Genomic DNA, 24,550 nt, shown 5'->3' on the forward strand with positions numbered 1-24,550 from the left:
TATATATATATATATTGAATCTTTGAATATTTTGAATTTTTCTCGACATTTTTGATATTTTTGCTTAATAAAATTATGTTTACGAATCGGTCTCTCTCTTTCTCTCCTTTTTGGTGCTCATCACACTATTGAATTGATATATTTTGCTTTTGCTACTTTAATACAAAATTAGAAAGCACTATTTTTGCGGATATAACTGTATGTGTTGATGACGAGGTAATTACATTTTGTTGTTAAATTTTCGAGCTTTAATTTGTTTTTTAAATATTCTTTTTTAAATTTCAGTATTTTTTTTCCCATTTTTCTTTTGCTTCTTTCCTTGTTTTTTTTTAATTTTACGATAAACGATTTTTTTAAAGTAATATTAAATAGAATTCGTAGATTGTTAGAATTTTCCTTCTAAAATTACGGTAAAATAACCGACAACAGTCTTTTCATCGAATCAACCGTAAAGTTTACGTTTCGGAACATTAAGTTTACATTTTGAACTAGTGTTCTAACATGGTTTCAAAACACACACAAAAAAAATGAAATTTAACTGAACATTTGAGTTAGGCATTTCGATGGACATTGGAGTTAGGTTGTGGTTGAGTTGTTTTTTGCAAATGAATCATGGAATAAGGCTCTTTAGTTAATCTGTTAGTGCCATCAACCGTAAGAGACTGTGTACTTTTTCGTCTTGGGCAGCTTTCTGGTGCTGCCATCTATGCATGATTGAGAATATCTTATTCTTACAGTTCAAGGTTTTCAATCGGGGAGTGCAAGACACTGAAAACTCTTCATGTAAATGGAAGAAATATTGTGGTATCAACACTAGACCTGCGGCAGCAGCCAGTTCAGCCTGTCATGAGAATGGCAGATTAACCCTCTCGTTTAAAATATGTACCCGACAGCAAAGAACCAAGTGACTTCATAAAGAGGATCTAGTTGGCGCGAGTAAAATTCTGTGGGTGTATTAGGTGTAAACAGTCAATAAGTATTTTTTTCTTACAGTTAACAGAGTAAAATTTTTTATAGTTATTGGACTGTTTTGTTTGTATAGAGTGAAAAAGAATTAGATAAATTGCCATTTGAGCAGTTTTTTCAACAAAAATTTACAACAGTTTAGGAAAGTCTCATTATAGAAAATGAAGTTTTAAGCGCTTATACTTTTATATATAGTTTATAAAATAAAAATTAACGTGCCAAAATGCACAAAATATTGCCCACACCTCATATACTTTTAGCTTTCGAAGAAACCTCATTGTTTAATCAAAACGAAAATGCAAATTAATTATGACTGGATTTGGAAAATATATAAATATATTTATTATTATAATTATTATAGAATGTGTAACGTAATTTTCAAGCAAACAAGTACTATTAAAATAAAAATTATTGCCAAGATATAAGCTCTGGAATGTTCTTGAAGCTGTTTAAGCAACCAGGATTGATGACTGATTCTGAATTGTAAGGCATATTATTTATAATTTTCTTGACGATAGTCTCCATCTTCTTTCCATTGACATTATACTGGAATTATATCAACAAAAATTAATCTATCTGATGCATTCGTATAAAATCAAACAAATAATATGATCTTATTGTGCAATAAATACAGTCTAAAAAAATTTAAAGCCTATATGCTATGTATGAATTATAACGCTTATAATAAAAGTGTTTTAGTTGCAAGAAGCATTAAAATATTTTTACTTTATATGAAAATAAATTCTGAATCATGTTTAACAGATGACTAACAGACAACAGAATATCGTAAACAATCTGCCTTTAACCAAAGGATCTGTAAGAAACAGGCTTTAGATTATTTTCCGATATGTGTTCTTAAAAGAGGAAATTAAATTAATTTCTGTGTTAAAGGAGGTGTTTTCATATAGGGACCATTCACACTGCATGTGGTTCACGCACACGCCGTCGTGAGAGAAGGAGAACCTGGGTGAGTGAGTTTTTTTTCCGGAAAAATGTTTTCCACCAATCAGATTCTCATTTATCGCCAACTCTGGTTGGAGGTGCATAAACCGCATGCAGAGAGAATGGCTCTTTAAAGTAAAAATTATTGCATAGAGTAATCAAGTTTTGCGATTGAGACACACATTTGTAAATATTACCTTCATTAATTATTTTTCGAAGATAAAAAATAAGCGTATGATTAAGCACATGAAAATTAGCATATGAATAAGCATATGAAAATTAATAATTAGATATACAAAAAATATACAAAAACATTATCAAAATCAGTCAAACAAAACTTGAGGATGAAGCGGGAGGAAAAGCAATAAAATAGATTTGATTGCCTTATGAAACTTAAAAGTGTTACCAATAATAGCTTTTCAATTTCTTCTTGATTTTTCCGGAAATAAATCAGGTGTTATTGTTTTCAAAACTGCTTTCCTCGGTGAAAATTTATGAAATTTCGGTCGTGTATTTTTTTTAAATTTTATTATAATAAGAATTTTTTTGTACTTAATTTTTAACAAGAATTCTAAATACGAGTACAATAAAGACGCTCACAAGGAAATGGGGGAAAACAGGTGTAATGAAAATCAAAGTAGGTTTAATTGGAGGTTAAAACTTGACGATGTTTTTAATAATTTTCTAAATCCACCCGCAATCACACCTGACTTGTTTATTACTACTGATTTTTTGCGCCGTGAATTGTCAAATTCCAAAATTGCTTTTTTTTTCCTGGCTAAATATTGATTCGTAATCCCCAGGGTGTATATTTTTTATGTTATTTTTTTAAAAGGATTATAAAAATAAACATTAAGGGTGATCTTTACGGAACACCCTGTATATGCTTATATAAAGACATTGTTGACTTAGTCCATAACAACAAATCAACGAACAGCCACATTCAAGAATCCTTGCCTTAATTTCTTATGAATGACAATATTTGCTTGATTTGAATTAAAAATTGGGGGGATTCGGCTTACTAAACTCTGAACCTAAAAGCTACTTAACATTTGAAAACGTAATGTCATTTTCTATGAATAAATTTCACGGCTACTTCAATTTAAAAAATCATATATTTCATGGAGATAAAAAAAAGGAGTTAAAATACATACCGGTACATCTTTTGTTTCTAATATCACATCAGGAATGTGCACATTTGTTAATTCTTTTTCAATCACATTTTGAATTTTTGAAACTAATTGTTCATCAAATCGATACCCATTTTTTATTTTAAGAAACAGTACTGCCCTCGAATCTAAGTTTCTGTTTATTTGCGAGACACAAATGCTATCTTCGATCTCTGATAAAACATTAACTGTAAAATGAAAAAAAAAATTATTGATTTGAAGCAAGCATTTTAAACCAAAATTTATGTGCATATATCTTTTCATACATAAATATGTAAGCATTTTTCTATATTACAAAAAAGTAATTCTGAAAAAAATCGAGTTTTCATTCTGTTAGAAAGTTTTAATACGATCAACCATAATAAATTATGGTTATTTGCGAGATGCAAATATCTTCTATCTCTGGCAAAGCATGATCTGTAAAATGAGCAAAAAATACTGATTACAAACAAACATTTTAAACTAAAATTTATGCACATACTTCTTTTCACACAGCCAAACTAACTTGAAGACAAAACGAGATGAAATGCAAGAAAATCAATTTGATTTCCTTATGAAACTTGAAAGTGTAAACATATAAATAAGTGTAAACATATGAATATGTAAATATTTTCTATATTGCGAAAAAATTATACTGGAAAAACTTGAGATTTCATTCTGTAAGGAAGTTTTGAATGCATTGAACCATAATAGTTCTTATTTATCTACGAGCCGCAAATGCTATCTTCGATCTATGGCAAAGCATGAACTGTAAAATAAATTTCAAAAAATATTGATTTGAAACAAACATTTTAAATCAAAAATTTATATGCCTGCTCCTTTTCATACATAAATGGGTAAATATTTTCTACATTGCGAAAAAATCTGAAACAAATTTAAATTTTGTTCTGTTAGGAAGTTTTGAAAGCGTTGATCCATAATATCCTTAAAATTTGCTGTAATATTAACCCCTTAACGATTGGTTAATTTTCAAGAAAACAGTCATAAAATTGCCTATTTTTTTATTAGTGCTATTTGATTAGTGCTGACATCTAGTTTAAAATAAACTAACTGTCTACAATAACCTTAAAAATATCCTGGTATCGCCATCTGGTGTGTAAAATGAGCTACAAAATGTTTTCCGGACAAAAAAAATTAATTAGTTTTATTCTTATTGGCGCGTTACTACTGAACACTCCAGCCCGGAAATATCACAGGAGCGAGAAATAGAGGGCGGAACCACACCCCGTCATTTTTACGGGAGCGAGAAGGAAGGGGTTAACATGGTTCTCAGACGAATCATATTATCGTGCAACTAAATTCCTTTTTACCCTTTGACGCAGAATTCTTATTAAATATATTTTTCATAGCTTTTTTTTATTATTTTTTATTAATTTTGGTCGCAGTACGAGAAAAATATTATATTTACCATTTTAATAATTTTTGATTATGAAGTACAGCATGAAACACGGGTGTGTTTTTTTTTCTTTTTGTGTTAAAGGCAAAATCTTCCAAACGCGGCTCATTTCCAAGAAATAATTTTTCAAATTTGCTCTTATTTGCAGTTATTTAGGTCTAACAGTTATTGTAATATCGCTAATTTACAAAATTAATTATTGATTAATTTTTGAATAGGGAGAAAAAAGACAATATATTTCCGATAATCTAACAGATTCTTCAACAACTAGTATACAGCCTTTTATAAATAAAAAATACCAAAAAAAATTTTTGCTTGAAAAAAAATATATAAAAGCGATACCAGTGTCCCATCTGCATCATAAGGGTTAAACTCATTGTTTTTTCTTTACACAATTTGACACGAATCTTTATATAGGGGTGTATGTTGTACTTCAAACCAATTTTGACATTTTATTTTTTGCTGCAGATAATAATAATTCCATTTTTTTGCGAAATGTTTAAAATACGTTTGTCTAATTTTTTCTGTATAAATTCTGGCATATGTTTCAGAAGAAAAGTATATATTTTTGCTGAAATCATTTTCCCATGGTTCACTTAGCACATGTACCAAATTTCGTCACAATTCAATTAGTAGAACGAGTTCTAGATAAGCCTGAATAAGGGCACTTTAATTCTAACCACCCTTATATCGAACCAAGGTATAAGATGGTCCTGTACCTTGGATTGCCATGCATTGCTCCAACACTCATTTTGAGTTCGTTTCTTCCAAAACTTGTTTGTTGATTAAATTTAGATATTAATGCAAATGTAACTAATTTTTCAAGTAATATAAATAAAAGAAATGTCAAAATATATTTTATTGAAATATTTCAAAAAATATATTGGCTTTATTTAGAGTATCAAATTTTTTACATTTTGTCGACGGTAAATTTCAAAAATAAATATGTTTGCGCTAACTGGACATGAATCACGATACAAGACTGAGAATGGTCCAAAAAAAAACAACAAGTCTAAACTTCATTTGAATCTGTTAGAGCTTGCAAAAATATTTTTTAACTTTGTATTTTATCTTTAAAAGAATAATACAGTCAAACCCCGTTATAGGGTAAAAGGTTTATAGTGAACTCTCGGATATAGTGAACGAAATATTCGCTCCCGTGCCTTGCTATACACATATATTATTTTTTGTGGTTATAATGAACCAAAAGAGGAGAGGAAATTGGATATTATGAAGTTTTTTATGTTTTCGACTGATTTTTTTCTTCATTTCTTGGTAATTTAGAAATTTCTACATAAAATGCATTTACCGATTTTTAGAACCATTTATTGAGTGGAATGTAGCCATAAGCATTTTTTCTTGTTTGCTTCTTCGATCTCAGCTTCCCATCCCTAAATATTTTAAACACATTTTTTGTTACTACAGATTTTTTTAAAATCATTTTTGCATTTCTTTTTATTGGTCATTCATTTAAATAATTCGTAATGAAAGCGAGCAGTTCCGAAAGATCAGTTAAAATTCTTTGCAATACGGATATAGTGAACTTCCCGTTATAGTGAAACGAAATTCAGGACCCTTGAAGGTTCACTATAGAGGGGTTTGACTGCATTTTAGTACTTATATACCTTTCTGTTTTCAAATGCAAGTACAATGTTATTTTATTTTCCAATCAAATTTATTGAAAACAAATCAACTAAAAAAATCGAGAAAACATTGTCTAGCATATATGTGGAAAATCTGAAATTGTCACCAATGCAGCTGACCAACTACATACAATGGATGCGAAATTTCCCCACTTGGAGAGTGAAATATTTACACCGATCCAAGGAACTCACACCTATTCTTTATAAATATAAGTCAAAAATATATGAGCGAATTTTGTAGTAAAATATAAACAACTCTGAATAAATTTAGCTTTCGTTTTTTTTTTTAAATGACAATTTCTGAATTGGAGCTAATACAATGCTTAACTTTCTTCTTCTTACATCGCTTGTAGTTTTTAATTTAGTTTGAAATTATGTTTCCAAAAAAAATATATTTTAGAGTCAAAACAAAACTGTACAAAAACATTAAAAAATTGAAAATTCTTTTTCTTAGGGGAAAAACACTGTTTTCCCTATATAAATATGCCTGTTTTTTTTTTATCCGCCCAATTATTCATTCAATTTTTGAATTGGAGCGAACTGTTAACTTTCTTCTTCAAACTTCTCCTGTAATTTTTAATTTCGTTTGAAATTATATTTCCAAAAAAATATATATTTTAGAGTTAAAACAAAACTTTAAAATGACATTAAAAAATTGAAAAATCATTATTTTCTTTGGGGGGAAATGATACTTTCCCTATATAAATATGCTTTTCTTCTTATTATTATTCACTCAATTTTTGAATTGGAACGAACTGTTAACTTTCTTCTTCAAACATCGCTTTAATTTAGTTTGAAATTATCTTTCCAAAGAAATATCTATTTTAGAGTTAAAACAAAACTTTAAAATAGCATTAAAAATTTTAAAAATCATTATTTTCTTTTGGGGGAAATGATACTTTCCCTATATAAATATGCTTTTTTATTATTATTATTCACAAAATTTTTGAATTGGAGCGAACTGTTAACTTTCTTCTTCAAATATCGCTTGTAATTTTTAATTTAGTTTGAAATTATGTTTCCAAAAAAAAATGTATTTTTTTACAGTTGAAGCAAAACTTTAAAATAACATTAAAAAATTGAAAAATCTTTTTCTTTGGGGAAAAATACTATTTTTCCTATATAAATGCTTTTTTTTTCTAGTGTTCTAAGGATTTAAAAAAAAAACAACCCCGATTCTAGAGGGGGAAAAAAAAAAATTTCCAACTCACTTTTTCATTTTTTTTCTTCCAAAATACTTTATGATCTTAATAGCGAATATTTCAATTATGTGAAGAGCGTTTTGATTATATATATTACGTATGACAATTATTTTTTCTTGTTACAAATCTTTCCATCACATCAGGATACAAACGTCAAATACAGAAAAAATAAAGAAGGTCATATTTGGGAAGTATATATTCATTAGAAACGAATGCATTAGTAAAGAAATCTGTTATTACCAATATTATATATTTCTATACTTCCAAATCTTGCACCTCGTTGTTTCAATGTATCATCACTGCAAAGGAAATAAATACTTTTATTTCCCTAGTAAGTTATAATGATTTATTTTTAACCTGATACTTTTATGTATTATGTCTCGGCACCGGTTTCGAGCCACTGTTTTTGAAAGAAGTTCAATGCTCTGAGAAAAAGTTGTGGTCAAAACTACCAAAATGTGGTTAAATTTACCGTATTTCTGGCTCTGATGTAACACCAAAATACATGATAATTTTTACCGAACTGCTTTGGTAAAAACTTGTTAAATTAACCATAAAATACAGTGTTGTAATATGTGATAAAATTTAGTAAATATGACAAAATTTGGTAATTTTATCATGATTTCTGAGAGCATGGCATAAAAAAATTTATTAGGTTAAATTAACTTTACAATTTTGTATTTTTTTACTAAGTGTGTGGTAATAAGAACTTTAATTTTGTAAATCAGAAATTCCGGTAAACCGTTACCATGAGAACGGAAAATTACCAAATGAATGGTTTAAATACCGTATAATTTGGCTTCATTAACCAGAATTATGGCTTTTTTGAAACAAATAATAATTTTACTAGTACACAGTTATTTTAGCAGAATTTTTTTCTCGGTATAGAAATAATAAATAAGAATGTTTGCGTCATGTATTTTTATCTCTTTTATGTTTAGTACTGTTTTTTTCAATACAACTAATTATCATATCAATTTAGTTTAATTCCAATTTATAAGTATGTGCGAATAACTTATAAACAAGTAGGTGTATACTAGAGGTGAGCTCTGACTCACTTTTTGAAGCAAGAGCATGCCCTGCCTCGAAAATGTTTTAACAGAACCCATCAAAAATCGAGAAACACATTTATTAGATAACAACAATAATTCGCAAAAGGAAAGACCAAATATTTGCAGATGATCTATTTTCATATCAAAAGATTTAATACTTCTTAATATATTAAGTAATAATTTTTTAAAAAAAAATATTTTTGAAATAAGCAATGTGGATTTTTGTGTGATTGTATAGTTAAGTATTGAAAACTTTCGAATAAGAACTCTTTATTGTGAGCCCCAGCCTGTTTCGAATCCGGCTAAGGCTAGTGCATTCGGTTTGAGCCCATCTCATCTTTATACTATGGTGGAACAGTAGGGGTGAAATGAGCAATACACTTCTCTTTTAGGACTGATGACCTCTGTTACTAGAGTGCTATGGGATGAGTGCTTTACCCCACTTCTTATCGATGACCTCTGGTCTATAGGATAAGCGCTAAACCCCACTTCCTCAGTATAGAAGAGTTCAACCAAAGAATGTATACAACTCACATTATATATTCTTTGGTTCAACCTTACTGATAGCTCTTGGTAGGGATGACGTAGCATGACTCTTTACGTAGTTTAGTTCAGACTAAACAAATGGTTCCTAAAGGTTTTGAATATCTATTTCCTAACAACTATGGATATGTTTAAAAAATGTACGCTAACTTTAAAAATCTGAAAAAAGTTTCAAATAAATTCCACAGTGAAAGAAATTATAAAAAATTCGTTCATTATGTCCTCCATTATGTTAACCATATATGTGCTCTTAACGTAGCATTGGCTTGGGATAAACAAATGCTTCTTAAGGATTTTTTAGTACTTATTTCTTCACATCTATGTGTATTTTTTAAAAACTTGACGCTTATTTTGTAATCTAAAATAAGCTTCGAATGAATTTCTCATTGGAAATTGATTATTTTTGAAAGAATCGACACTTATTTTTTAATCTTAATCAAGTTTCAAATAAGTTTCTCATTGCAAAAAATTATTAAAAATCCACAAATCGTCCTCTTTTTCGTCAATTATACATATGCTCTTAACACATCATTGTTTGAAGTAAATAACTCCTTCAAACTTTTGATTACTTATTTTTTGACGTATACGGGTATTTTTGGCGCTTACTTGCTAGTCTGAAAAATTTCCTATGAAACCCTCTTTGCAAAAAATTATAAAAAATTTCCAAAATTTCATTCTTAATTTTCATATATATACTTAGAACGTAGCATTGTTTGAGCTAAAACTTGCATCTTAAAAATTTCGAAAACAATTGATGCTCACTTTATATTTTGAAACAAGTTCAAAATTATTTCTTTATTGCAAAAAATTTTTAAATAATGTCAAATTGTCCTTCATTACGTTAATTATACATATATGCTCTTAACGTGAGCAAACAAATCCTTCCTAAAAATTTTTAGTACTTATTTCTTGAAACATACGAGTACTTTCGAAAGCGATTGATGCTCACTTTATATTTTGAAACAAGTTCAAAATTATTTCTTCATTGCAAAAAATTTTAAAATAATGTCAAATTGTCCCTCATTGCGTCAATTATACATATATGCTCTTAACGTGAGGAAACAAATCCTTCTTAAAAATTTTCAGTATTTATTTCTTGAAACATATTGGTATTTTTGAAAAAAATAACGCTCACTTTGTAATTTGAAATAAGTTTCAAATTAAATCCTGAGTGAGAAATTCATTTAAAACCTGCTTCTTATTTTAAAAATAATGCCACTTTTTTAAAAAATACCAATACGATTCAAGAAACAAGTATTCAAATTTTTAAGAAGGATTTGTTCACCTACGATATGAGCATATTTATCGATAACAAAATGGAGAACGCTGTACGAAATTTTTTATAATTTTTTTGCAATAAGAAATTCATTTGAAGCTTGTTTCATATAAAAAGCAAGTGTCAATTATTTTTCAAAAATACCTATATGTGTCAAGAAACTAGAATTCCAAATTTTTAAGAACAATTTTTGGATCAAACAACACTACGTGATGACGTGATGAGCATACGTATAAAAATAAAGAAGGAAATTTTACGAATTTTTTATAAATTTTTCCAATGAGGATTTCATTTAAAATTTGTTCCAGATCACAAAGTGAGCGTCAATTTTTCCAAAATACCAAGATGTGTCAAGAAATAAGTAATCAAAAGTTTTGAGAATGATTTGCTTACTCCAAACAGTAATGTGTTAAGAGCATATGTATATGTGACGAAAAGAAGGACGATTTGCAATTTTTTTTATAATTTTTTGCAATGTGGAAATTATTTAGAACTTGTTGCAGATTACAAAGTGAGGGTCAGTTTTTCTAGAAATACCCATATGTGTCATGAAAAAAGTAATCAGAAGTTTTAACCCCTTCCTTCTCGCTCCCGTGCAAATGACGAGGTGAGATTTCGCCCGCTATTTCTCGCTCCCGTGATATTGACGGGCTGGAGTGTTCAGTAGTAACGCGCCAATAAGAATAAAACTAATTCATTTCTGTTGCCCTGAAAACATTTTATTTCTCATTTTACGCATCTGATGGCAGTACAAGGATGATTTTAAGGTAATTGTAGATAGTTAGTTTATTTTAAACTAGTTGCAGCACAGATCAAATACGTATTACAAATACAAAAGTCAAAAAATAGGCACTTTTATGATCGTTTTCTTGAAAATTAACCGATCGTAAGAAGGATTTGTTTTCTCCAAAAATTGATGTGTTAAGAGCATATGTATAATTACGAAAAGGGGGACAATTTGCAAATTTCTTATAATTTTTTGCAATAAGGAACTAGTTTTAAACTTGATTAAGATTAAAAAATGAGAGTCAATTCTTTCAAATATACCCGTATATGTCAAAAAATATCAACTCAAAATTTTAAGGAAGCAATTTTTAGACCAAGCAATCATACGTAAAGAGCATACATATAAAAATAAAGGAGGACATTTTGCGAACTTTTTGTTACTTTATACAATGAGAAATACATTTGAAACTTGTTTCAGATTACAAATTAAGCGCCAAATTTTTCAAAAATACCCCTACATGTGAAGAAATAAATAATGAAAATTTTTAAGAAGCATTTGTTTAGTCTAAACTATGCAACGTCAAGAGCATATATATATAGTCATCATAAAGAAAGACACTTTGCGAATTTTTTATAATTATTTGCACCATGTAATTGATTTAAAATTTATTTCAGATTAAAAAATTAGAGTCAAGCTTTTCAAATATACCCATAGTTGTGAAAAAATTAGTACCCAAAATGCTTAGGGACCATTTGTTTAGTCCAAACCATGCTATGTGAAGAGCCATGCTACAACATCCCTACTAAGAGCTTATCATTGAGGTTGAATTATCATCCATACAGAGGTAGGGAGGTATAGCGCTCATCCTATAGACGAGTGGTCAACGATCCGAAGTGGGGTGAAGCACTCATTCCATAACAATATAGTAAAAGGGGTCATCCGCCCTAAAAGTGGGGTATAGCTGACAATTTTCACCTACTTGAATCAAACAATATCTTTAGTTTTTTCCCCCGATGTTTATAATTCAGAAATTTTTTTAAAACTGAGAAATGAAAAAATTATTGAATATTTTTAATTAAAAGCTGTTTTCCTTTCCTATATTATGACATAAATTTTGGAAAAGGCCCAAATTTTATCTATTGTGAAAATCTATTAGTGTTATCAATTTTTTACAAATTGGAAATACAAAACAAACTGCTTAGATACTATATTATTCACAAACTATACTTACTAGAAAATCGGATAAATACAGATAAGTTAATATTTAATATATAAGTTATTAAACTGGTCTATGTTTTACTATCATTTTATACACTTTACTGTGTGAAATTTCTAACCCGTTTGCATTAAAGTAGAGATTTGAGGGAAGCAAATTTTATGCGATTTAAAGTTACAGTGGCTCTTTATTATAAACTTGTACTGATATTTCAACAAAAAAATTTTTTTAAAAAACTAGCACTTCTTTTTTTTAAACGTTATGATATAAATTTTTAGATGTAATTTTTTTTAAAACTGTATACAGCTTTTCCGTACAATAAGGAACTAATATTAAAAAAGAGCTGCCCATTTTTCTTTCTTAGTTTCAAATTGAAATGTTTACGCACCTTCTACCGCAAATGGTAAATCCTTTGGTTTTGGGATTGATAATTGCGTGATCTCCAATGCCAAATTTGTCTGTAGAGAAAATAATGTACACAATTTTAAAGAAATTTTATAATTCATTGTTTACATTGTTTCCACTTAAAACAAATAATATAATCATACATAAAGTATTCATAAATAAGGAATACTTTTAATACCTCGTTTTTCTAAAATTCAATAAGTTAAAATATGCAAGAACATACTTTATTTATTGACATACTTTATTTATTAATGTTATAACTAAGCCATGAAAAAGGTTTACTAGTGTAATATAAAAGATTTTTAACGAAGTTGAATATTTTGAGTATTCGTTTTTTTATTTATTATTTAAATATATTTTTATTTACTTTGTGAGACATGAAACTAAGGTAATAGTTTAAATTTGAAAGTATAAATTGAAATAAACATTGTTTCCTACTTGCAACGATTTCTTTAAAAAGATAGCCTGATTATGATTAACTTAAAAGATAGGCAAATTTCAAAATATAATGCAAAATATAATAAAAGGCTAATAATGTCTTATGAAATGAAATTTCATTTCCTTCAATGCAATAAGTCATATACTTGTATTATGTAACGCTGAAGTACAAGAAAATAAAATTCGTAAAACATTTTAAAAAAATTTCAACTCAATATGAATACAATTTTCTGTAAAGCTGTGAAACAATTGTTAAATTTCAATGCTAACATATAAGAAGAAAAATTTGAAAATATTGGAATTTCTGCCTTACCTGAATATTTAGAAAAATATGTTTTTCGAAGCACTATTTTATCTTTGTCTCCCCATATTCCTAAAAGCATATTTGGAGATGGAGTTGTCATAAACACTTCACCAACCTTCCCTTCGACGCTCGTACCTAAAATTATGGGCATCAAAATCGATACAAGATGTTTCTTAATGATTATCCTTAATATATAGGGTTTCAAAAAAACTAAAATGGTTCAATATGTGTAGAAATTCTCATCAGATCAAAAATCTTAAAAAACTTATGCGTTCATTATTGTTCAATAATACTAAATCTAACTACCAACTTCACCATCTTCACCAAATCAAGGAATTTTTTCTGAAGAATCCAAATCTACAATAAAAATTAGATTTCTCATTAAATATTTTAAAGTTGCCATCAACCACATCCTCAACCATTGAGGTCAGGAGGGTCAAATTTGGTGTCATATAAAGCACCCTGCATTTCTTAAAAATAATTCCTACGTATATATTTGAATTTCTAGAGATGTTTGACCATTTTCATAATATTTGAGCATATTTTTGGATTCTTTATCATGTATTAAAGTCCAAAGAATAACACATAAGCAGTCTTACAATAAGAGTCAAACTAGGCAAAACTGTAAACAATATCGAAATCTTACGGATCACTACTGAGGAAAGCAGGATGAAAGCTTTACCTTTCACAAGGATTCTTAACATATAAATTAAAGGTGCTCATTACGAAACTAATTTTAATATAATTCATTTTGCTTTGAACTGACAAAAACTGTACATTTAATAAGTTTTCAATAAATAAGTGTTATTGCTAAAAAATTTAAATGTTTAAATATTTGCAAAAGTTAAACTAACACAACCATGAAGAATTTTGTTTTCTAAAATATTGTACTCTTAAATTAGCTTTCAGAGCGCAGAATATTTTAGGAAATACTGAATAAATAATAAAATGATTTTAAAAAAAGAAAACTTCTATACTATGGAGGGAAAAAAACTATAAAGGAAGTCAAAACAACAACACATCCTTCTCTTCATTTGAACGAAAGAGTTATTAACAAAAAAAACTAAAATAATGGAAAAATAAAGCATCATGTAAGCAACTTTAAGCATCTGCAACAGATGGAAAAAGAAATGTTAAAAAGCTTAAAATAAATTTTCCCAAGAAATATTTTTAGTACGAACTGAGGCAATTCGGCAAGTATGTTTCATTGTTTTAAACAGAAGTACGATTCTGAATAACTTTTGGTCTAATGATCGGATCACGTACTCAATCTTAATGGTTCAAGGGAGTGGCCTTGAATATGTTATTGGTACTTGCCACACGGGCAAGCCTGCTTGGTGAAACCGAGCAAATTTAAGGCAGAGTGTGCGATTCTTGTTTTTTCAGTGGCGCCATCTGTGGCCAAGAATTCGACTTCTGCCACATCATACGTCACACCTGCTTATAAGGCGGACCCATTCATACATACATTCATTCATCCACAGATCGTAATTTTGACCTGAATCAGAGAGCGATCAATCTCTAATCCAGTACCCCCAGAGGTTTTGATTTGTTATGGGAACATGGAGGACTTTGCGACCCGACTGAATTTCAACGTGCATCAGTCACCAACTACACGGGGAGTCTTTGACCGGCGGGGTTCGAACCCACGAACTCTCGGACGTGGGCCCACCGCCCTACGGACCAGGCTATCCCGGCCCTTTGAATATGTTATTAATTAAAGTAGTTGAGATCCTAAGTTACGAAATCAAACACAAAAACACATTTTTCCTTTATAAGCATATCATTTTGTTGGATTTGGATTCATGACCCTCAAAATGTAGGGGTAGTCGCAATCTGCGGCCCCAATAGTTTAGCCAGGAGAGCGGTTCAAATTTTGGACCCCTTAATGTTAATTAATATTTTGCGAATTCCACCATATCTTGGGAATTTATCTGATCGGAAGAAAGGTATGTTTATTCAGAGAAAGTACATTCTTGTATCTGATTTCGCAACTTCAAATTTTAGATATTGCACTTCAATTAGCATATTGGAGGTCAATTACCCCCGAACTGTTAGATCAAAAATTATTCAGTGTAATTTATTTATTTATTTATTTATTTTTTTGCACAATATGGAATATTTGAGGTATTCTAATATTCTTATTGCCAATAAATCGTTGCGATTATGCATAAAAACCAATAAATTACTGAAAAAATATATCATAGTCATATAAGTTTACAAAATTTTTAAATTGTAAAATGAAAAAACATTAACTTTTTACCTGTATCATCCAAACATATAATATTCATCCCTAAACATGGTGTAGGTATTTCTCCTCTATGAGTTGGTAACAAATGCTCCGGAACTAAGCACATTCCAATGTATTCAGTTGAACCTGTTTTTAGAAGAACATATAAATATTTATATTTCCGTGAGGAAACGTTAACAAAATGCATGTGAAAAGAAATTTTGGTATAAAAATACACTAAAATTCTACGTCAAAAATCTTTTACAAATACAAAAGACACATAATACAGCTAATTTGTTTAAACTTTATAATTTTAAATAAATGATGATTAAAAATTAAAAACGCTAGATGTCATTAATTGTTCAGGAAAGCATAATGAGTATAAACTTCGACTTTGCCTTTATAGTTTTGTTTTCCATATTTTGGACTCTTGGTGTAGGAAATATAGGTATTTAAATTTTTTTTAATTTGTGTTTAATCACCTAATGCTATTCTTTGTAACTATATATTCTATTTATTTGTAATTATAGCTAAAAAAATCCCATTGATGTAAAAATTTCACCATTTTTAGTGAGTCTTGCACTATAAAAAATTCCTGATCTAAGTACCGGCACTCAGGATGCCAGTACTTTTTAACACATTTGTAAAACACATTTAACGGTATGTAAAACACATTTTAACGTAAAATTTTACGAAACAAAAATTTGATATACCGTAATTTTGATGGTAATAATTACTATAAAATCCCGTTGTAAGTGGGTAGAGAATCGGACCCCGTTTCGGAGGGCCCGTGGTCGGATCCAAAACTTCCTTCGGTTTCAGATTTATTCCTAAAATTAATAAGAGGTGCTGCCATCTATCTGGGGGTTCTGAAATAAGATGTACTTTCATCCTTGCAGTGCACACTTGTCAAACGAAAGGCACGCCTTCCTGAGTTAATTCACAAAAGGACAATGGAGGAGGAGCTTGGCTTGCTGAAGTGTCATTCGAAACAACGACAACTGTAAAATCACTGAATCACTGAAATTAAGTAAATATTACTAAAATTATGATTTAAAATTTTACGGTAAAAATGGATCTTGCGGTTAAATAGATTTTACGGATGATGCACTCAAGTTGCCAATACCTTTTAGCGCAATTTGATCCGGAATTTTTTACAGCGTAATAATGGAATTGGTCTAATTTATCCAATTGGAATTTATCCAATTGATACATTGAACCAGTTAGATCTTTTGAATAGTTTTTGAACTACTGCTTTAACATTTGCAGCTTCAAACATTCCTAAATTTCTTGAGCTCAACACATTTTTCTTTAATGAAAATCAATTTTTGTTATTTCTATAAAATTTCGTTCATGTTTAGACCTCAATTTTTTTTAAAAAAATCAACAGATATTACCATATACTGAAGAAAAATTCACATCTTTCTTTACTTTGTTGTAAATGAAGTCATAATCTATGGGTTTAACAACACTTCCTCCAGTAAATATTGAATTTAAAGATGACAAATGGTTATTTGGACCTACAAAAAATTTAGAAAAAAACTGTTTAATTGTGCAAAAAATTATAAATTTCGATAAAAATGAATTGAAGTAATTGAGTTTTAAGTATGAAAACCTTAGAGTAATATAGTGATAAGCCACATCAATCAATTTAACATCAATCTGCTCATTAGTATTATTTTCAGACAGATACTTTACAGGTTGCCAAAATGTCCGGAATATAAAAACACAATACACAAAATTATTTTAATGCTTTCATAAAAATCATGATATTTTTCATCAGAAACAACTCTCCTGAAAAATGTGAAAATGTGGTTTATCATTACATGTACCCAAGCATTTCATATCCTTCAAGAGAAACTTTTACATTGAAGTACCAAAATCAATAACAAAAACAAAAATCAGAGTTATTAACACAAAATATTCAAACAAACATTATTTACATGTGTAATGAAAAACACCAGAATAAATTTAATAAAAAATTCCTTTTATGTTACTAAATTTTCCTTAAACTTTGATTATTAATCAACACTAACATTAGCTTTAATACTTTTTTAAGCAAAATTTAACCGAACGTACACAAATACAAAAATATTGAATAAAGACAGAAATTGTCATGAAATTTGTGTATTGTTACAGTAAATTGGAGATTCTCTACTCGGCTACACAGTAAAGAGCTCGTGCCTGTTCTAAAAATTTAGCATTTTTGCATACTATCCATTAAAGTTTTTAACTTTATCTGATTTTTTCTTTTTCATCATCAAGATAAATGACAGTATTTACTTTTTTCAGTATTTTCATGCCATTCTTTTTTTTATTGGTACAATGTTTGACCGAATATGTCTTTTCAATACAATGTTTAAGCAAATATATCTTTTCTAATACTTCTCTTTTTCCTCAAAACCTTAAATAACCTTAAATTAATTAAATGAAATAAATTCAAGTTTTTTAAAGAAAAATTTGTTGAGTTATTTATAATTTAGCAAACATATTCTAGAAAACTATTCATATGACGCAATATTCTGATCGGGATAAGATTCTAACCGAGATAAGATTCTGACCAACGAAATTCGAAATGGTGGAATATTGTGTAGATTTCTACACTTCAAGCGATTTTTACATGCGAATCTACTGGAAATCAAGTAAAATTATAGAGAATTAATTTTGGTAAAAACAAAAACAAAAAAACGTTTGCCTCAGACTCCTTAATTTTACGGAAATAAAGTAAATTAAACTTGGAAAATAACTTCTTGGCTTTGAAACCAAAGATATTGTATTAAATTTAATCCGAAAAAATAAAACACACTCGGAGAAAGTGCAATCCGATCCGACACCCACGGCAGATCGAGTGATTGAACTCCGGTCAAAGCCTTTTCAGGTGAGGACTCTACCCTCTACATCTCTACCATCGACTCTAAACTCGACTGGGTGCCTAAATACTCATGAATTAAATAAAAACTCAGTGAAATACCTTAATGAAAATAATTCTCCTTAGATAAGTTCTCTTTTTCTCTCTAACCCTTTGCGGAATTTTTTGCAGTGAACATGCAGAAAATTACCTAAAATAAAACTTCTTACCAAAAGAGAAAAAAAAACAATTAACTACCTGGGGCAAAATTTCGTTTGTTTAATTCTTCTAATACACTCGAGGCCAAGAAAAAGTGAGTTATTTTAAATTGGTCCACCATATCCCACGTAGCTGTCGGACTAGAAAAATATGGTACTCCTTCATATAGAAGTATCGTCAATCCTGTGAAAGTCAAAGTTGCCATCATATTCCACGAAGACCAACCAGCCTGTGAAAATATCGTTTTAAGAAAATGCATATACGACAAAAGCAAATTGAACTAAAAATAAATTCGAAACAATTTTATTCAAAGTAAAAAATAAAAAAAACTATACACACTTATACAAGACGTTCCAAAACTCATGATACATATGTTATGAGGTGATAGAATACAACTGGACGAGCTAAAATCACCATACAATCCATGACCAGAAGAAGTTGGCGGAATAATTTTAAATTTAATGGGAATATCAGCCAAAAATGGAAAACTTAAATTATAACGGGAGAGAAATAATTGTTGAAAGTATTCTGCTAAATAAATTTTTAAAAAAAATTAATGTAAGAGAAAATGGACTAGGTATTATTCAAATTAAGTAGAGAGGTGCGAAAAATAGTAATCTTTTACACTCATGTCCATAAATTAAGGATAATGAAGTTCAGGCACAGAAAGAGACAGAAGCCAAACAAATTTGACTTATTTGTAAAGTCCATGTATTAAGCAAAAGGTAAAGAGCAAAAAAGATGCTATATGCTTGAGATAATTAATAAAAATTGCGATTTTTACTCCCTGGAGCAAATTTCAAAAAAGAACCTATTTACAAAAAACAGTATAACAAGGTTAGTATGATGGTTAATACGGAGTATGTCTCCCGGACGATGCAATACAGGCCGTACAACGCCTAGGCATGCCGACTATCAAATTATCAATCTGATCTTGGGGAATATTACACCACTCATCAAGCAATGCCCTCCGAAAGTCCGGTAGACAGGTGGGAGGGGGTTGTCGGGCTGCAATTCGTCGGACAAGCATATCCCACACACGCTCTATTGGATTCAAGTCCGGTGAGTATGCTGGCCAATCCATACGGGTGATATTCTCCGATTGAAGGCATTCGTCTACAATGTTTGCACGGTGAGGGCAGGCGTTGTCGTCCATAAACAGAAATTCAGCACCCATGGTGCCCCGAAACAAACATACATGTTGTTCCAGAATGACATCCCTATAGATGTGGCCTGTCATCGTTACACTCTGAACATGCAGGTCAGTTCTGGAACCAAGAATAATTCCTCCCCAAACGAGCCATCTTGCACCACCGTAACGGTGTCGTTCAATGGTGTTGTCTTGGTGTTACCTGGCGCTCTCCATATGAAAGTCCAGCGAGAATCAGACCGCAAACTAAATCTGAACTCGTCGGAAAACATCACACAAGATCACTGATGCGGTGTCCACAATGCATGCTCTCTACTCCAGGCTAATCGCAGGCGACAGTGAGTTGCGGTAAGTGGAACACATCTGACAGGCCTAGGAGCATATAGACCAATGTGCCCTTAGCGTCTGTACACGGTCTGCCTTGACTCTGTCGTACCAGTAACTGAAGAGAGCTGACGAGACAGGTCTGATGCTGTGCTCCGTCTGTTTCTTTTGGCAGTAACTGCCAAATACCGGTCTTCATTCGGCGTTGTAACACGGTGGCGACCTGTGTTGTAACGTCTACTCACATTACCATCATCTTGGAATCGTTGCCAAAGCCTGGAGATGACACTCTGGGTGATTCCAAGTTCCTCGGATACTTCCAGCTGGGTACGTCCACATTCCAGTCGTCCGATGATTCTGCCACGTAAAAAATCATCCAAATGCTTCCTTTGTGCCATAACTATGCGGTTATTGCACTGAAAGGCTTTTAAAGCGCTTGTGAACAATTTTACTTCTTTGCCACCATTCCTTNGGTTAATAAATTATCTTTACGAATATTATTTACACGTCTGTTTTATTTCTGAATCTTTATATGCCAGAGATGGCATTATCCTTAATTTATGAACATGAGTGTAAATGAATTGTATGAATAAATATGTTGGAATAGTATTTCAATGCGACACCCACAAGTCTTTACCTAAAAAATACCTAAAAAAGAATAAATTTAAAAAAACTCATAGCATCATTACCGGAGACATGGAGAACCAAATACTATTTCTTGAGGCATCAGCATGCAGGTAAAAGTCTCTGTAGGACGCCAAAAGATTCTATATCGAAAAAAAAAATCTTTTTTACTTTAATTTAGTAATATAATACATAAAAATATGGAAAGTAATATTAAATTTGTGTACTCCAAATCCATGAGTCATAGCTTTGCACTGTCCTGTCGTTCCAGAAGTAAAACTTAAAAATGCTGGATGGGAAAACGATAGCTGTTCAAACAATATATCAGGAACTGAACCGTTCGTATAACCTGTTTCCAAAAAATCATCCAAAAAACAACTGCAAAAAAAGCATATTTACTAACAACTCTATATCGAAATTAAATGTTAAATAAACAGCTTTGTTTATTGTTAAATATCGATGATGCTACATACTTTTATAATAATCCAGAGGTATTTACCTTGAACTAAAGCTTAGAAAACAGTTTTTTTAAAAATTCCACTAAATGTCACTTAACGTGTATTCCACTATAAAATTCAATTATTGAACTAGAACAAACTCTTAATTTAATATGTTCTATCCTAGATAAACTATTTATTTATGTATTTTTAACATCAACCAAAATCGGCCAAGTACTATTTCAAAAACTACCTTTTAAGATGTTCTAAGGAGTTTGATAAACGCTGTTTTTCGAAGCTCTGTCGCCAAGGAAAATAAAACAGCCATAGTTTAAGTGCTTTACACTTGAAGCAATGCGATGATTTTAAAATGTTTATATAATCTTGTCTTGAATAGTTATTTAGGCTTTAGAACAGGATATTAACTTAAATATTTTAAAAGTTAGTAAACTTTTTTAAAAATCGCCAATTTGGTGACATTTTCCCACCTAGATGAAAATTATCAAAATCACTGCGTTATTCTCAGTTTTGGCACATTTTTATGAGCCCAGGTGATTCAGATTTGGAATAAGTTTGTAAATATTAAAAAATTAGATCACAAACGCTTTTCCTTTTCACAAAACACTTTTCCTTTTCTTCATATTGACGTTTTGTGCCATCATCACAATAAGCGTAGACAGAGTTCGCTTTAGATAGGCTGAACTTGATCTAACAGTCATAAGTAACAGTTGCAAACTCACAGCAGCTATAAAAACAGCACACTATTCTCAAAAAAGCATCATTTCATATTACGACGGAGTCTTCGAAAAACAGCCTTAATGGGCAAGAAACTGAATGTTAATTATTTCGACCCGCATTGCCCTCTGACCAAAAAGGAAACATTTGTGCTTTAAGAATGCCACTTTACATATGCTTGCTATTCAAAATTTCAAATACTAAGCTAGAAGTTAACACTTGGGATTTAATTGTTAAGTGAATTAATATGCAAGCTTACTATACGCAATTAATTAATGATCTATATATACATTCGAGTAAAATCTATTATATACCTCCTCCAAAATGTCACTTAACAAGCTTTTACTTCAATGGTTTTAAATACTCAACGAAAATTGATTTTTCTATACTTAATATTTTAAACTTAATACATGAAGGATCTTTGAAACAATCCTTACCTATTTCTAATATTGCTGATATCCTTTTGTTTAGATGTTTTCTGTGACGGAACAATTATCACCTTTTCCAATGATGGCAAACCTAATAAAAAGAAAAGAAAGAATTAAAATAAGAATTCTAATAAAATCTTATACGTTTAGATGGATAATTGATAAATTTAAATTATATTTAGAAATTTTTGATAAACGATAGAAAAAATCAGTAATAATAATGAAAATGTGTTTTTGATTATTATTTCTTAAATTTCTTATTCTTAGTCTATTAATTTCTTTATCAGTAAAAATAATTTAGATATTTGTTTTTTATTGCAAAAGCATTAGATTTAAAAAAACCAACAAAAAAAACACTTTTCTTGCTACGTATCGAGATTTTTCTGTGATTTATTGGAAATTCTGCTTTTCAAAATAATAATTCTTACTGCCACACATTTTGCTAGAAATGCAAAACTGAAAAGTGAATTTAACCAAATAACTGGTTTTTATGCTATGCTCTAAAATATCATGAAAAAACACCTTTTAATTCAAGGGGTTATGGCATTATTGTAATCTCTCTGAGGGTGATAGAGTAGCATCGAATTGTTACTTAATATTATTTCCATGCAAATAATTTAGAAATTTTTTGATTTCCTACTAGATGGCAGCACATTACAGAGGAAAATTTTACCGCCTACATGCAAATCAAAGTGTTTTCCATCAGACCATTCGAAATGCTATATCGATTAGTTAGAAAGAATCATTTTATTGCTTAAGTTCTTAGATTCCTATAAGGCATCTATCTGCATTACCACAGGATATGAAACTAATAAAATGAGTTTTTAAAATTTAATGTTAGATAAATTGTGAATTTATAACACATAAAAATTCGTAAAAATTCAAAGTTAATAGGCTAAAATTACCTTCAACAATTTCTTTAACTTTAGGGAGCAAATTTATTTCTTCTCCATTTTGCAAAAATCTATCGACGGTTAAAAGTACTCTTGGTTCAACTAATTTGAATCTGCTCAGTACTGCCTATAAAAGATTCCAAAAAACAATACATTATTACTTTTAATTAACAAAGAAGTTCCTAATATGAACTTAGACTTTTGCAATATGTGTAATAACAGTAGGTGGTAACAACACTTTTAAGCAAAACTTAAAAGGGGAATAAACTCATAAATTATTGGCACATATTTACAATAGTTTGAATGTCCAAAGATAATTCCCTACAAGAAAAATAAAGTATTTTTATTATTTTTATTTATTTAATAATGAAATTTTTTTTTAATTAATAAACATTTGACTTGTAAGTTATATATTTTTTACATCATTTTAAATATTTTGGTTTAAAGTGACAGAATATAAAATTTGAACGAAATCGGAAAAAGAGTTCTTGGAAAATATAAAATTCAGCCTTTTTTGAAAGCAAATTTCTCAAAAAATATTTAGCTGATGATCTGTTTTCAGTTTTGTACTATATCATTTAGAAGATACATTTTTTTAAATTAAGTAAAAATTTGTACATAAATACAACTATATAAGTTTAAATAGATGTTTAAATTTTTTATAGTTCTAAAATCTGCATACCTGACGATTCAAAAATTTATCGGCCTCTATTAAATTAAATAATTTTACAAAATTATATTTCTGTACAAAATTGTCCGTGTATTAAAGAATTTTACTGTTGTATGCGAAAAAAATTTCAATTCCTTTAAGCAGTTCGATACACACGAAAAGTGATATTTACAGCAAGCGATTCAAACTAAACTAATGGAACCGTGTTTTCAACCTTCCTTCATATTTTGAGGGTCTAGAATAGCGATCCTCGAAAAGTGTTCCCAGAACCTTAGAGTTCCGTGGAAGAGTCACAAGGGTTCCGAGGAATAGTACCTTTTTTAAAACCAGTAACGAGTTCTAAAACCAGAGCCATATTTACTACCCTCTCTCATATTTTGAGCGTCTAGAACGGCGATTCTTGAAAAGTGATCCCAGAAAAGTGTTCAGCTTTTTTTTTTCCTTAAATGAAAGGAAAATACCAGAGAGAAAAAACAGCAAAAATTAAAAATAATTAATTTTTATTGAAAAAATTACGAAAAAAGTATGCCTTGTTAAGAAATCTGTATTAGAGTTCCTCATCAATTCGAAATAAACTTAATAAGAACAACAATAAAGAAACATAGCCATTCTCTAGCATTTATAGCAATTCTTTTAAGCTATAAAAATTCAACTGAAAACTTTACTTTAAATAATTATTCGGAAAAAAAAAATTTGACGGAAAGATTATTTTT

General features: G+C 29.7%; 1 protein-coding gene across 2 annotated transcripts in view; it reads right to left on the reverse strand.

Annotated features, from left to right (window-relative positions):
* Positions 1–1,284: 1,284 nt before the first annotated feature.
* Positions 1,285–24,550, reverse strand: part of LOC107442733 (acetoacetyl-CoA synthetase) — a 34,000-nt gene continuing 10,734 nt past the window's right edge. For both annotated transcript variants that reach the window (XM_071187181.1, XM_071187182.1), the window contains 12 exons: positions 23,180–23,294; positions 22,284–22,365; positions 20,902–21,052; positions 20,740–20,817; positions 18,616–18,805; positions 16,907–17,029; positions 15,543–15,656; positions 13,289–13,414; positions 12,521–12,590; positions 7,559–7,617; positions 3,063–3,265; positions 1,285–1,512 (listed from right to left, as the gene is read on the reverse strand). In XM_071187181.1, the coding sequence (XP_071043282.1) occupies positions 1,375–1,512; positions 3,063–3,265; positions 7,559–7,617; positions 12,521–12,590; positions 13,289–13,414; positions 15,543–15,656; positions 16,907–17,029; positions 18,616–18,805; positions 20,740–20,817; positions 20,902–21,052; positions 22,284–22,365; positions 23,180–23,294 (1,449 nt within the window). In that variant the 3' untranslated portion in view covers positions 1,285–1,374. The remainder of the gene's footprint in view (positions 1,513–3,062; positions 3,266–7,558; positions 7,618–12,520; positions 12,591–13,288; positions 13,415–15,542; positions 15,657–16,906; positions 17,030–18,615; positions 18,806–20,739; positions 20,818–20,901; positions 21,053–22,283; positions 22,366–23,179; positions 23,295–24,550) is intronic.

This window comes from Parasteatoda tepidariorum, chromosome 10 (genome assembly GCF_043381705.1).
Source record: "Parasteatoda tepidariorum isolate YZ-2023 chromosome 10, CAS_Ptep_4.0, whole genome shotgun sequence".
Classification (NCBI taxonomy): domain Eukaryota; kingdom Metazoa; phylum Arthropoda; class Arachnida; order Araneae; family Theridiidae; genus Parasteatoda; species Parasteatoda tepidariorum.